Genomic DNA, 14,198 nt, shown 5'->3' on the forward strand with positions numbered 1-14,198 from the left:
AATGTTACCATAAATATATATGGAGGTAGCAGCGATGCTGTTTTTGGACAATTATAGTATATTTGATTCATATTTTAACTTCTTAATAAAGTTTTTGATTGTTTTAGTTATTGCATTTCTTTATTTGCCTTACATAAATGTATTGTCGGAAATATATGATAAAGAGATTAATAGATGGTCTTTTCTATATCAGCCTGGGTATCATCCCTCGACCCATATCAGCACCTCGACCCCGTCTCGGGCTGATATGGGGTCTCGGGATGATACACAGGCTGATATGGAAAAGGCCATATATTAATCTCTATGAATTTCATGTTGCTTGCGTACTTATACAACAGATAGACGAAAACAGTTTTGTTTTAAAACAATAATGAAAAAACTATTGTGACCATTTACAAACTTTTATCACGGTTGGATGTGTTATTGTCTTTTTTTAAACATTTTTCATAGAAAGCAAATATTTTCATTTCTCTTTAACTGAGATGAATTATCAACATTAGTAGAATAAATTCAAAGAAAATACTAGGTGTTTTGATTCTCATAATTACAAAGACTATAGAAATAAAAAAAAACACGTTTTGTATATTACTAGCACCTTGTGAGATTGTAATTGAATGGCACTTGCCAACCTTCAATTAAAGCAATAATACATATATATTATAAGACACACCAAATGCAATTCAACAGTTTTATTTGTGTTCAAGAACGAACATTAAAGCAGTATAAATGATTTGGATTAAGCATCGGGTTTTGGTTTCTGCGTAATCATGGATCTTTACAAAAATTAAAGATAATCACAGTGAAGCATTTAAACCTTGACTCAAGAATATGCTGTCTTCGGCACAACATATTGACACAATAAAACTTAGTTTGGAGAACGATTTGTTGACGTTTAAAAGCATTTTCTGTGAACGATGGATGGACCTGCCTCGTCGTATTCCTGTTTGCTGATCCACATCTGTTGAAAGGTGGAAAGTGATGCCAAGATGGAACCACCAATCCATACGGAATATTTCCTTTCTGGTGGAGCAATTATCTTGATTTTCATTGTTGGTGGAGCAAGCGCTGTTATTTCTTTCTGCATACGGTCAGCAATACCTGGATACATGGTTGAACCACCAGATAATACGGTATTAGCATACAAGTCTTTACGAATATCGACATCACATTTCATGATACTGTTGAATGTTGTTTCATGGATACCTGATGATTCCATTCCTAAGAAAGATGGTTGAAACATGGCCTCTGGACACCTGAATCTTTCATTGCCGATTGTGATAACTTGTCCGTCAGGTAATTCGTAGCTTTTCTCTAATGATGATGATGATGCAGCTGTGGACATTTCTTGTTCAAAGTCTAATGCTACATAGCACAATTTTTCTTTAATGTCTCTAACGATTTCTCTTTCGGCTGTGGTTGTGAAAGAATATCCACGTTCAGTCAGTATTTTCATCAAATAGTCTGTAAGGTCACGTCCGGCAAGATCCAACCTCATAATAGCATGAGGAAGGGCATAACCCTCGTAGATGGGTACAGTGTGGGATACACCATCACCAGAGTCCATCACAATACCAGTTGTACGACCAGAAGCGTATAAAGACAAAACGGCTTGAATAGCAACGTACATAGCTGGGGAGTTGAAAGTTTCGAACATAATCTGGGTCATCTTTTCTCTGTTGGCCTTAGGGTTCAGTGGAGCCTCTGTCAGTAAAACGGGGTGTTCTTCTGGTGCAACACGAAGTTCATTATAGAAAGTGTGATGCCAGATTTTCTCCATATCGTCCCAATTCGTTACTATTCCATGTTCAATCGGGTATTTTAGTGTAAGGATTCCTCTTTTGCTTTGAGCTTCATCACCGACATAGCTGTCTTTCTGTCCCATACCAACCATTACACCCTGAAAAACACAATAAGTCCACATCAATACTAATTGCATCCAATGTCAAGTGTTATTTATCGGGTGTGTCATGCATCCAGACCAATTAACTCAAAATAATAGTTTTTATTACAATCATATTTTACCAACAAATGACAGGTATATACCATTTTACTTTCGTGTCAATGTTGAAATTTAGAAATTCAACGTGTAACTTGATGCCAACTTTAAGAAAGTCAAAATATACCTTAGGGACTCTCAATCATATAAGTCGAAATAATGCCAAGGCAAGTTAAAAGACCAACAAACGATACTGCACTAAACACAACAAAACCCAGCTCAGTTTCAAACATGAATATTGATATGCCATTAAATGGTTTCTTTAAGCTATTGCATATTCCCTCTTGAAAACATGTGCAGTTATCCCTATATAATTTGTAAATTGCAAATGGCGCTATCGTTAAGATACTGCATAGAGATATCTATTTAGTATTATACAATTGTTGATAATTCTTAGTAAAACAAATCCATGATTTAGACGGTCGGTAGCAAAGCGTAATTATTGCCACTGTCTCACATGGTCACCCATTAAAAAAGTATGCACATTGTGAGAAGAAGTTGAACTGGACACTTTGTCAGAATGGGTTAAAACTATCAGGTCTCTGATAAAACGTCGCATTCACAAGTTGAAAAACTGTGTGAACGATCGACCAAAGTCCGTTTTCAGAGACAAAGAGGTCATGAAATGTCTATCAACTCTTCATGATAAGTATGTTGTTGTTCCTGCGGACAAAGTTTCAAATAATATTGTCTTTGTATGTAAATCGTATTACTACGAATGTCTTGTAAAAGAATTAGGTATAACGGAACACTCAAGTAATCCCACATACAAAGACATATCATTTGACAAGGATGAGATTTTAGCAAATCATAAGTCCTTCATGGCTTCAATAAACATTACATTGAACACCAAATCGGAGGACTTACCTTGTTTGTATTGGATACCAAAGCTTCATAAAATTCCGTACAAACAACGGTATATTGCTGGCTCATCTTCATGTTCCACTAAAGAATTGTCTATTAGATTGACTAAGATTCTGTCCGCAGTGAAAGAGGGTCTTCAGAAATACTGTGAAACTGTTTACTCGCGTAGTGGTATTAACCATATGTGGATTCTTAAAAATTCTAAAGAACTTCTAGACAATTTCAAATCTCGGTCTCTTTCTGAAATAAGTTCCATCAAAACTTTTGATTTTTCAACCCTGTATACCACCATTCCCCATGTAAAATTGAAAAATCGCCTAAAAGAAATTATCCACAATGCCTTTCAACATAAAAATGATAGCATACGCTATAAATTTATTACTTTGGGATTTCATAAAGCATATTTCGTTAATAGTGACAAACAAAAAGGTAAATCATGCTACACAGAAGAACAAGTAGTCAGTATGCTGGAGTTTCTTATCGACAACATATTTGTTGAGTTTGGAGGTAGACTGTTCCAACAAGTTGTCGGCATTCCTATGGGAACAAACTGTGCGCCTCTTCTTGCCGACCTCTTCTTATTTTCATATGAATCGGAGTTCCTCCAGACACTTGTCAAAAACAAGAGGATCAAAGAAGCCAGATTATTTAATTTCACTTTCAGATATATTGATGATGTTCTTTCCTTAAACAATCCGAACTTTTCTGATTGGGTTCCATTAATATATCCCGCAGAACTCGAGATTAAAGAAACAACAGACACGGCTTCCTCCGCCTCATTTTTAGACTTATATCTCGAATTTGACTTACACAGTCATCTCAGTACCAGAATCTATGACAAACGAGACGATTTTAATTTCGAAATTATAAATTTCCCCCACCTTAGTATTTGTATTCAGATATCGCAGATCAAATTTATTCGTTCTTTGTGTAATCATACGTTTTTTGATTGAGTTAAGTCTGCTAATTGATATTTTATCGTATGTTTTTATATGTTGTGATGTTATGCTATTGTTTCAGAAAAAGGGAGAAGGTTTGGGCCCATTAAAACGTTTAATCCCGCTGCAAATGTTTGCACCTGTCCTAAGTCAGGAATCTGATGTACAGTAGTTGTCGTTTGTTTATGTAATATATACGTGTTTCTCGTTTTTCGTTTTGTTTATATAGATTAGACCGTTGGTTTTCCCGTTTGAATGGTTTTACACTAGTAATTTTGGGGCCCTTTATAGCTTGTTGTTCGGTGTGAGCCAAGGCTCCGTGTTGAAGGCCGTACTTTAACCTATAATGGTTTAATTTTTAAATTGTTATTTGGATGGAGAGTTGTCTCATTGGCACTCACACCACATCTTCCTATATCTATTAGTAGCAATATACCAACTTCACCTGCGTATGGGATATATATTTCTCAACTTATTCGATATTCTAGAGCTTGCAGCTCCTACTCAGACTTTGTAAAACGTCATCAGTGTCTGAGTAGAAAGTTGATGAACCAGGGGTATGTCAAAGAACGTCTCGTCCTTTTTCTAAAAAAGTTCATCGGAAGGTACCAAGACCTTGTTGATAAATATTCCGTATCAACTTCTCAAATAATACACGATGGTCTTGATGTATAGATTCTACGTACTGATGTTGTGTATCATCTTAACAACATGTTTTATTGTTCTTTTATTTGTTTTTGTTCTATTATTAAGATTACTTTTACTGTTGAATGGTTTTATGTGATATCCGTTTGACGTGGCTCGGTACTTATACATATCGTCAATGTGTTTGTATTGGCTTTCATTTTTTGGTGATTTGTTTTGTATATGTGACTCTTTGTATTTCTTTTGTGCTTATAACGTAACTCTGTACTTTAAAAGATCCCGTCAATATGATATTTGTCTATAATATGTCATTATGATATATTTCTATTATGAATTACTATATACGTTGAACCACAAACGTCAAAATCAATCAATGGCGTAGTGGAATTAACAATATTTAAAACTATGAAACTATTTAAATGCAGCTTGGAAAATTAGATCGCATATATTGTCATAATATTATTGTATACTCTGTAACTACTGTTCTCTGCTGTCTTTTGTTTGTCATATATTGTATATATTTTCGTTTGCCATAGCATGTATATGCTTCTTGCAAATAAAGTATTCATTCAATATTTGGATTCTCATAAATTCTATGTATAACTTTTGGACTAGTTTGAATCTCGGTCTATTTCTGTAATTTATTCTTACATACTTTTGATTTTTAACCCTGTATACGTACATTGCCTATGACAATTTTAAAATTGTTTGTACACATTGAACGACAAATTTATGTGACGTATATAATTTTTCTGACGTTAGACACTCGAATCAATCCATGTGTTTAAATTGTTCCTTTTAAAAGTTTTGGATTCTCATAAATTCTATGTATAACTTTTGGACTAGTTTGAATCTCGGTCTATTTCTGTAATTTATTCTTACATACTTTTGATTTTTTAACCCTGTATGCGTACATTGCCTATGTAAATTTTTAAATTGTTTGTATGCACATTGAACGACAAATTTATGTGACGTATATAATTTTTCTGACGTCAGACACTCAAATCAATCCATGTGTTCGTAGATAGGTTTTTGTGTCCTGTTAAATTGTTCCCTCTAAAAAGTTTTGGATTCTCATAAATTCTATGTATAACTTTTGGACTAGTTTGAATCTTGGTCTATTTCTGTAATTATTCTTACATACTTTTGATTTATTAACCCTGTATGCGTTCATTGCCTATGTAAATTTTAAAATTGTTTATAATCCTGGTACTTTTGAACTTTTGTATGCACATTGAACGACAAATTTATGTGACGTATATAATTTTTCTGACGTCAGACACTCAAATCAATCCATGTGTTCGTATATAGTAGATGTTTTTGTGTCCTGTTAAATTGTTATACGATGATGACTGATGTACCCATATTTTGACTATTTTATTAATTGTGACTGTTTATTTAACGCATCATGTAAATGTAGCGGAATTTGATGAGACTGTTATTAAAGTGAGAGGGTTAGCGCTATAGAACCAGGTTTCATCCACCATTTTCTACATTTGAAAATGCCTGTACCAAGTCAGGAATATGACAGTTCTTGTCCATTCGTTTTGGATGCGTTTTGTTTTTTGATTTTGCCATGTGATTATGGACTTTCGAAATTGATTTTCCTCTGAGTTCGGTATTTTTGTGATTTTACTTTTTGCATTTTGTTATTCATAAAATTATGATCTAACATTAGTGTCTGTTACACTATGTGCATCGTTAAGCGTTTTGAATATTTATACCTGCAAAAGGTGCAATAAAGCTAATGTTGAGGTCGTAACTCTTGCATGAGTGATCTATCAGAACAAAATTGAAATAAACAATTAAAAATTTTAAGCATATATATACATACCATTGGCAAAGATATTTTGTATCCCTAAAGTTAAGATATATTTGTGGACATGGCCAGTTCTATTCTAGACAAAACGCGCGTCTGGCGTACTAAATTATAATCCTGGTAACTTTGATAACTATTTACACCACTGGGTCGATTCCACTGCTGGTGTACGTTTCGTCCCTGAGGGTATCACCAGGCAATTATATTGTCATTTGTTTAAAACTTCCTGTTACAAAACTATTAATTATTCGAAAAACTAAGGATTTTTTTTATCCCAGGCATAGATTACCTTAGCCGTATTTGACACAACTTTTTGGAATTTTGGGTCCTCAATGCTCTTCAACTTTGAACTTGTTTGGCTTTATAAATATTTTGAACTGAGCGTCACTGATGAGTCTTATGTAGACGAAACGTGCGTCTGGCGTACTAAATTATAATCCTGGTACTTTTGATAACTATTTCAGTATAAATCATCATCAAATATGGGCACCGGTAACGATAATCACAGAACTGCATTATATATGAACTAAATTATAACTATGTCATACAATTTCTTTGCTATGTCCTGTGCAGCAAAGTTATTGCAATCTGTATTAACTCATTTATAATATCAACTTGACGCTAAAAGTGAATAAGGTCATTATCTTTTCTAATATTAAGTTAAAAATGCTTTAACAAACCTGATGTCTGGGTCTTCCAACAATTGATGGAAATACAGCTCTTGGAGCATCATCTCCTGCAAATCCAGCTTTACACATTCCTGATCCATTGTCAATTACCAAAGCTGCTACGTCTTCGTCACACATTTTGAAATTGATGAGATTTGTTTCGATTTTTCAAATTATTTTTTGCAACCTTTCTTGTCCTATCACAGAGATCGACTGTGTCGATTTTAGAATTTACCCTACTTTCGTTCACCTGTCTTTTTTCATCTTTGCATCTTGGGATAGCAAGCTATTTGTTACCATATATGGCAATTTTGAATGAATCTTTTGCATACGAGTATTGTAAAAGTTTATAGTTCAATAGACCATTGAACCTGTTTAAATCATCCGTCATGGTTATCGATGCATTTCTTTTACATATTGAATATTTATTATGAGCTCATACTTAGTTCATAAATACGCACGTATTTATACAGTTTGTTAGTGACGTATTTATACAGTCTGTTAGTAAAGTATTTATACAGTTTGTTAGTGACGTATTTATACAGTTTGTTAGTGACGTATTTATACAGTTTGTTAGTAAAGTATTTATACAGTTTGTTAGTAAAGTATTTATACAGTTTGTTAGTAAAGTATTTATACAGTTTGTTAGTAAAGTATTTATACAGTTTGTTAGTAAAGTATTTATACAGTTTGTTAGTAAAGTATTTATACAGTTTGTTAGTAAAGTATTTATACAGTTTGTTAGTAAAGTATTTATACAGTTTGTTAGTAAAGTATTTATACAGTTTGTCAGTGAACCATCGTTTTTCATTTTTGTTTTCAATAAACAAAACAAATGTTAAAGATAAGCGTATGCTATATCGTTATTTTTTTTTTTACTGCAGAGACTTCAATATTAAACATTTTTTGAATGAATGGTAGATTTTATTTTAATAATAAATCAATAATAATACAGCTGTGACGTTATTTTCATAGTTCTTAAAAGTTTTCAAATGTAGACACTAACGAAACAGTTTTATCATGATCATAATCACGGTATTCGTATAATTTCTTAATTGTCAGATGTTTAAGGTCAAGTTACAGTAAATGGCCTATGTCACAGATTTCAGTAAAATTTGGCATACAACTCTGACTCAAAGAACTTCAACTGAAAATCGAAAAAATATTGCATTTATCTCAATTATCATTTGAAATATTACTGATGAAAGAAAAATCTATGGAGTAGAATTAGAGATTTGGCGATTTTAAGACAAATTTTAGAAGGTTTTTCGACGATTTTATGTGCTTTCTATACAAATATTCACCCATATTAAAAGAAATCAATCTGCAATTTTTCAGATCATAAAAGAGATAAATGTATTATTTTTTTTCATTTTTAGTTGTAGGTCAACGAGCCAAGGTTGTATTCAAATTTTTAGCAAAATCTGCGACATAGCCCATTTACTGTTCCTTGACCTTAAGTTACAAATGTACTTTTACATTGACAGAATAACTGGTGAATTTAACAAGGAAGCAATAATATGCATTAACTTTATTATGTCGCCATTATGACAAATATTCGTGAATTTAATAATATAAAGATAGGTGTTTAAAAAGGCCGTCCTTTGAGATATGAATCTTAACTTTTAATAAATTGTGACTTGGATGGAGAGTTGTATCAATGACACTCATACCAAATCTTCTGATGTCTATTAAAACATTTATATTCCCCATTTCCATTATCAATTTTATTATTTAATTTATAAACAAACACCCATATACTGTTCCCTAAACAGGACGTCTATCAGTAAAGTCGTAGAAAGAATTTTGACATGATACATGTAAATATTGAGGTATTTACTTCAAGTCGTTAGACGATATTAGATGTTGTAAAATTTTGATATATTAGTTTGAAGCTAGATATAAGTCAAAAGTTATATTACACTTTTCTAAGCATTTCCCATTAAAGAAGGTCATTTTTTTTCTCTGGCTGGTTCTTTTTGTTCAACAGTTTATGTCAACGTCAGCAGTTTTATTTTTCTTCAGTATCTTATAATTATGTTGTACCTGTACAAATCAACACGTATGTTCATTGACAAAAGGGTAATAAACTGGTGAAAAATTATTCAAATTTCTGTGCTCTATCGATTTTAATAACTTTTGCATTATTAAACTTGGTAAATCAATTCACCGAATCAAACGTATAAAATATGATATGTTATTTTGTTAACCGCTATGCTTCATATACTATCTGTGGTGGTCACATGTGTTATATATGGCAGAATTGAAGTCAAACTTAAATCCAAAATTAATCTCTTCAAAAATACTTTTTTATCTAAAAAAAACAACATATATTTCAAAGTGAGGGAACCAAATGCATATTCTGTAGCTGGCTGTACGTGTCATGAAACAAAATGAAACGACCCATATCTCAGTCACCACAGAAATGCTTCCTGATGTTAGATCTGTAGATCTGTAGAAGCACAAATACATTGATAGTCGTCTAGTCTTTATATTCACAAACTATTTCGTATTTACATATCTATGAATCAAAATCTTACAGAGGCTTTTTTCACTTAAATGAGAAATATATAAATCCTTTGTTGAAGTGTTGGCATGATGAATATCAATAATGTGGTCATTTTTTTTTTATAAATTTCCTGCTTACAAAACTTTGAATTTTTCGAAAATACTAAGGATCTTCTTATCCCAGTCATAAATTACCTTAGCCGTATTTGGCACATCTTTTTGGAATTTGGGATTCTCAATGCTCTTCAATTCAACTTTATACTTGTTTGGCTTTATAAATATGTTGAGATTAGCGTCACTGATGAGTCTTATGTAGACGAAACGCGCGTCTAGCGTACTAAATTATAATCCTGGTACCTTTGATAACTATTTACACCACTGGGTCGATGCCACTGCTGGTGGACGTTTCGTCCCCGTGGGCATCACCAGCCCAGTACACTTCGGTGTTGACATGATAAATATCAATAATGTGGTAATTTAGTTATAAATTTCCTGCTTACAAAACTTTGCATTTTTCGAAAAAAAAATAAGGATTTTCTTATCCCAGGCATAGATTACCTTAGCCGTATTTGGCACAACTTTTTGGAATTTTTGATCCTCAATGCTCTTCAACTTTATACTTGTTTGGCCTTATAAATATTTTGATATGAGCGTCACTAATGAGTCTTATGTAGACGAAACACGCGTCTGGCGTACTAAATTATAATCCTGGTACCTTTGATAACTATGTAAGGTCATCAAAATTCTTACTTTGAGAAAAATCACACTTATTTCATACAAAATATACTGAAGGTGATTAATTAAAATGCCGCATTTATTTTTCATCGACAAAGATTTGGTTTTGTCAAATTTACATTTAAGCAGACAGTCTTTATTTCAATGATTTCCAATAGTCTATATGTCAATTCTCGATTCCACTCTGTTAAATATGATGTTTGTCTTTTGGTCTTGTCTCGTGTTTTGCCATAAAAGTGCCATTTCTTTTTCGAAAGCTCGATGTTGAAGAGCATTGAGGTTCAAAATTCCTGAAAGTTGTGCCAAATACAGGTAAGATACTCTATTCTTTAAGTGTAAAGCCTTACTATTTTAAAAATCTAAGAAAATATCATGACGCAGTCAAAATGTCAAAAAAAAGAGGAATTCTTAAGTATATTCCTCATATTCCTATTCTGCAATGTAATACTAGAATCTCAACGACTTGTGATTGGTCTTACTTTCTGGAAGCGACGACTGCAATGTAAAGTATATCAAACCAACTAAAATAAAGGAATATGAGAGTCGATACCAAATTAAGAAAAGAGAAAGTAGACAAATTACAAATTATATGAGAATAATATTCAACATACCAAAAACAATAAATATCAAAAACCTCTGATAAAACAACTGATATTGGTATTAATAAGGCAACAGTAATATACCACTATTCAATGCATCTATGTGACGCTAATACATGCAAACCTTGTTGTCCTTCTGGTATCTAAAAGGAGAGAAGTATATAAAAGAAAAACCGCGTTAGGAAATATCATTACGTTTAACATGACATATATACAAACACTGTATTATAAGTATTTATTGGAACAGAGGAAAGGAAAAAACTATCTCGAAATGCATATTCAAATCATTCGTTTTCGTGTTTGGTTTAAACTTTTGATTCTTATGTAGACAAATCGCTCGTGTTGGATGAAAAATTATTTGCTTGAATCTCATATGATTTTTTTTAAACCAAACAACAACAGATATATATTATAGAACACATCAAAAGTGTTTCACTGAGATAAGATTAGTAATCCGAAGACTTTTATTAAAATAGTACAAAAATAGTTGAATGCAACCGAAGAATTATATTAAGGCGAACACATGTATTATAACAAATAGTTGGTGTTTTGAGCAAATATTATTGAAGTTTAAAAGCACTTTCTGTGGACGATGGACGGACCAGATTCGTCATATTCCTGTTTGCTGATCCACATCTGTTGAAAGGTTGAGAGTGAGGCCAAGATGGAACCACCAATCCAGACGGAATATTTCCTTTCTGGTGGAGCAATAATTTTGATTTTCATTGTTGGTGGAGCTAGTGCTGTAATTTCTTTCTGTATACGATCGGCAATACCTGGATACATGGTTGAACCACCAGATAATACGGTATTAGCGTACAAGTCTTTACGGATATCAACATCACACTTCATGATACTGTTGTAAGTTGTTTCATGTAAACCTGAGGATTCCATGCCCAAAAAGGAGGGTTGTAACATGGCCTCTGGACATCTGAATCTTTCATTTCCGATTGTAATAACCTGTCCGTCAGGTAATTCATAACTTTTCTCTAATGATGATGATGATGCAGCTGTTTGCATTTCTTGCTCGAAGTCTAATGCTACATAGCACAATTTTTCTTTAATGTCTCTTACGATTTCTCTTTCGGCTGTTGTCGTGAAAGAATATCCACGTTCTGTTAGAATTTTCATCAGATAGTCTGTGAGGTCCCGTCCGGCAAGATCTAACCTCATAATAGCATGAGGAAGGGCATAACCTTCGTAGATGGGTACAGTGTGGGATACACCATCACCAGAATCCAACACAATACCAGTTGTACGACCAGAAGCATATAAAGACAAAACGGCCTGAATAGCAACGTACATAGCTGGGGAGTTGAACGTTTCAAACATGATCTGGGTCATTTTTTCTCTGTTGGCTTTAGGGTTGAGTGGAGCTTCTGTCAGTAAAACGGGGTGTTCTTCTGGTGCAACACGAAGTTCGTTGTAGAAGGTGTGATGCCAGATTTTCTCCATATCATCCCAGTTTGTGACAATTCCATGTTCAATAGGGTATTTCAGTGTAAGGATTCCTCTTTTGCTTTGGGCTTCGTCTCCGACGTAACTGTCTTTTTGTCCCATACCAACCATTACACCCTGAAAACCACAAAAGTCCTGATCAATATCACTTGTATTAAATGAATCAAATTTTGTCGAATTAATTTAACATTGATCTAGTACACGTACAGAATGACACATCAAAAAAACTTACAAATTCCACCTTCGTGTTTATTTTGCTAAGGTGAGAACGTAAATTTTACGTTAATATTGGTTATTTTTTCGGCATGCATATTTATATGCACTGATAGCTGTCCTCTCCAAAGGATATATACGGTCGATCTTGGAGACTTGCAGTGCTCTCAACATGCATTGTATAATTTGATACGACTGTAATATTAACTTATGAAGAACTGATTATACAATTTATAACCAGTTTCGATTATGTTTATTTTACGTATGCTAAGAGACTCGATTTTACATTTTTGGTAGCAACGTTTACATGTAAGATCGATGACAAACAATAATTGATTAAAACAAACCAAAATATGAGCCTAAATGAACGACGTGTTTAAACGAAGGTATACGTGGGCGTGACTAAAACACATTTTCTTCAATAATCTTGTCGATTTGTGGCAATGATGAGCCGCAGAATTTGAAATATATGGTGTTGAATAAATTTAAAACAAAAACACAGCATAATTTTGCATTTCATTGTCTAACAAGGCAATTTGAATGAATAAATATAGACAAGGTCTACTCAAAACACCTGATTACTTTTGATTCTAAATCTGAATAAAAAGTTATCAAAGGTACCAGGACTATGGTTTAATACTCCAGACGCGCGTTACGTCTACTTAAGACTCATCAGTGACGCTCAAATCCAAAATAGTTATAAAGTCAAACAAGTACAAAGTTGAAAATCATTGAGATCCCAAAATTCTTTCTAAAATTACACAATTTTTTTCATGAAGTTGAAGCTATCTGAGGCCCTATTTAAACAATGTGTTATGCTTAAATTTTTCTAACCATGGCTAACTTAAAAAAAATAACATTTTTGTTACATAAATTAGTGAATCAAAATTACAAAATGGTCGCGTTCTAAAATGTTTCCCAATTGTACTGATGACCTTTGTTGTTTTTCAAATCTTTTCCAAACTAGGAAGTTGTCTCAGTAAATGAGATTTTTTTCGGATTGGACTAAATATCGATACGTTGTATAGTTTCATAAAAACTTTAAATGTGAACAAACCTGATGTCTGGGTCTTCCAACAATTGATGGAAAAACAGCTCTTGGAGCATCATCTCCTGCAAATCCAGCTTTACACATTCCTGATCCATTGTCAATTACCAAAGCTGCTACATCTTCATCGTCCATTTCAGATTTATTCTTTACCTTGTAACAACCTTTCTATAACTGTCACAACAATTGACTGGGAAGACTTTATATTTCACATTAGTTTTATTAACCGGTCTTCCTCTTCTTTGTACCTTTTTACGAAAGCGATATATTACCATATATGGTGATAAGATATGAATAATATTTTTTCAGAAATATAAAGAAAAAGCTTTTAGTTTATACGCTGGTTTAAACGTCATGTTCTTTGAAGCATAAATTTATCTATTTCAAAAATATTCATAATGATCGTTTATTTTGTGTTAAACCATCAGGTGTAAAATATGAAAAAGTTTTTTTCTTCAAACTTTTCAAATCTGATTATGGTGACTGCATTTTTTAAAACATGTTTATGATGAAGGTGCACGCATTGTTATATATCAATATGAGACATTTTTTGTAATTGCTGTACAAAGAAGTGATATAACATGTATAGTTTACGGATATATGGTGACACAAATCAACCAAGCAATGTTTTCCTTTTAAAATCCGGTTCTTTTCTATCAATTCCCTGTAAATTCTTTATATCCTTTACTTGTAATTGCTTTAGTTAC

General features: G+C 32.9%; 1 protein-coding gene across 1 annotated transcript; it reads right to left on the minus strand.

The window, feature by feature from the left end:
• Positions 1-674: 674 nt before the first annotated feature.
• On the minus strand, positions 675-13,776 carry LOC134684992 (actin-like). The gene is made up of 3 exons (XM_063544320.1): positions 13,501-13,776; positions 11,603-12,347; positions 675-1,629 (listed from the first exon to the last, which is right to left on the minus strand). Exons 1-3 carry the CDS (start codon positions 13,624-13,626, stop codon positions 893-895), a joined length of 1,608 nt encoding a protein of 535 aa, XP_063400390.1. The 5' UTR covers positions 13,627-13,776; the 3' UTR covers positions 675-892.
• Between the last annotated feature and the right edge of the window lie 422 nt (positions 13,777-14,198).

The sequence above is a fragment of the Mytilus trossulus genome, chromosome 9 (genome assembly GCF_036588685.1).
Source record: "Mytilus trossulus isolate FHL-02 chromosome 9, PNRI_Mtr1.1.1.hap1, whole genome shotgun sequence".
In the NCBI taxonomy this organism is placed as follows: domain Eukaryota; kingdom Metazoa; phylum Mollusca; class Bivalvia; order Mytilida; family Mytilidae; genus Mytilus; species Mytilus trossulus.

Excerpts from the sequence above, each read along its gene's own strand:
- LOC134684992 (XM_063544320.1), bottom strand. The coding sequence starts at position 13,626 with ATGGACGATGAAGATGTAGCAGCTTTGGTAATTGACAATGGATCAGGA. Across the intron at positions 12,348-13,500 it reads TTGGAAGACCCAGACATCAG|GGTGTAATGGTTGGTATGGG; the intron begins GTTTGTTCACAT and ends TGTGGTTTTCAG. Across the intron at positions 1,630-11,602 it reads GAAGTGTGATGTTGATATCC|CTATGTACGTTGCTATTCAA; the intron begins GTAAAGACTTGT and ends TCAACTCCCCAG.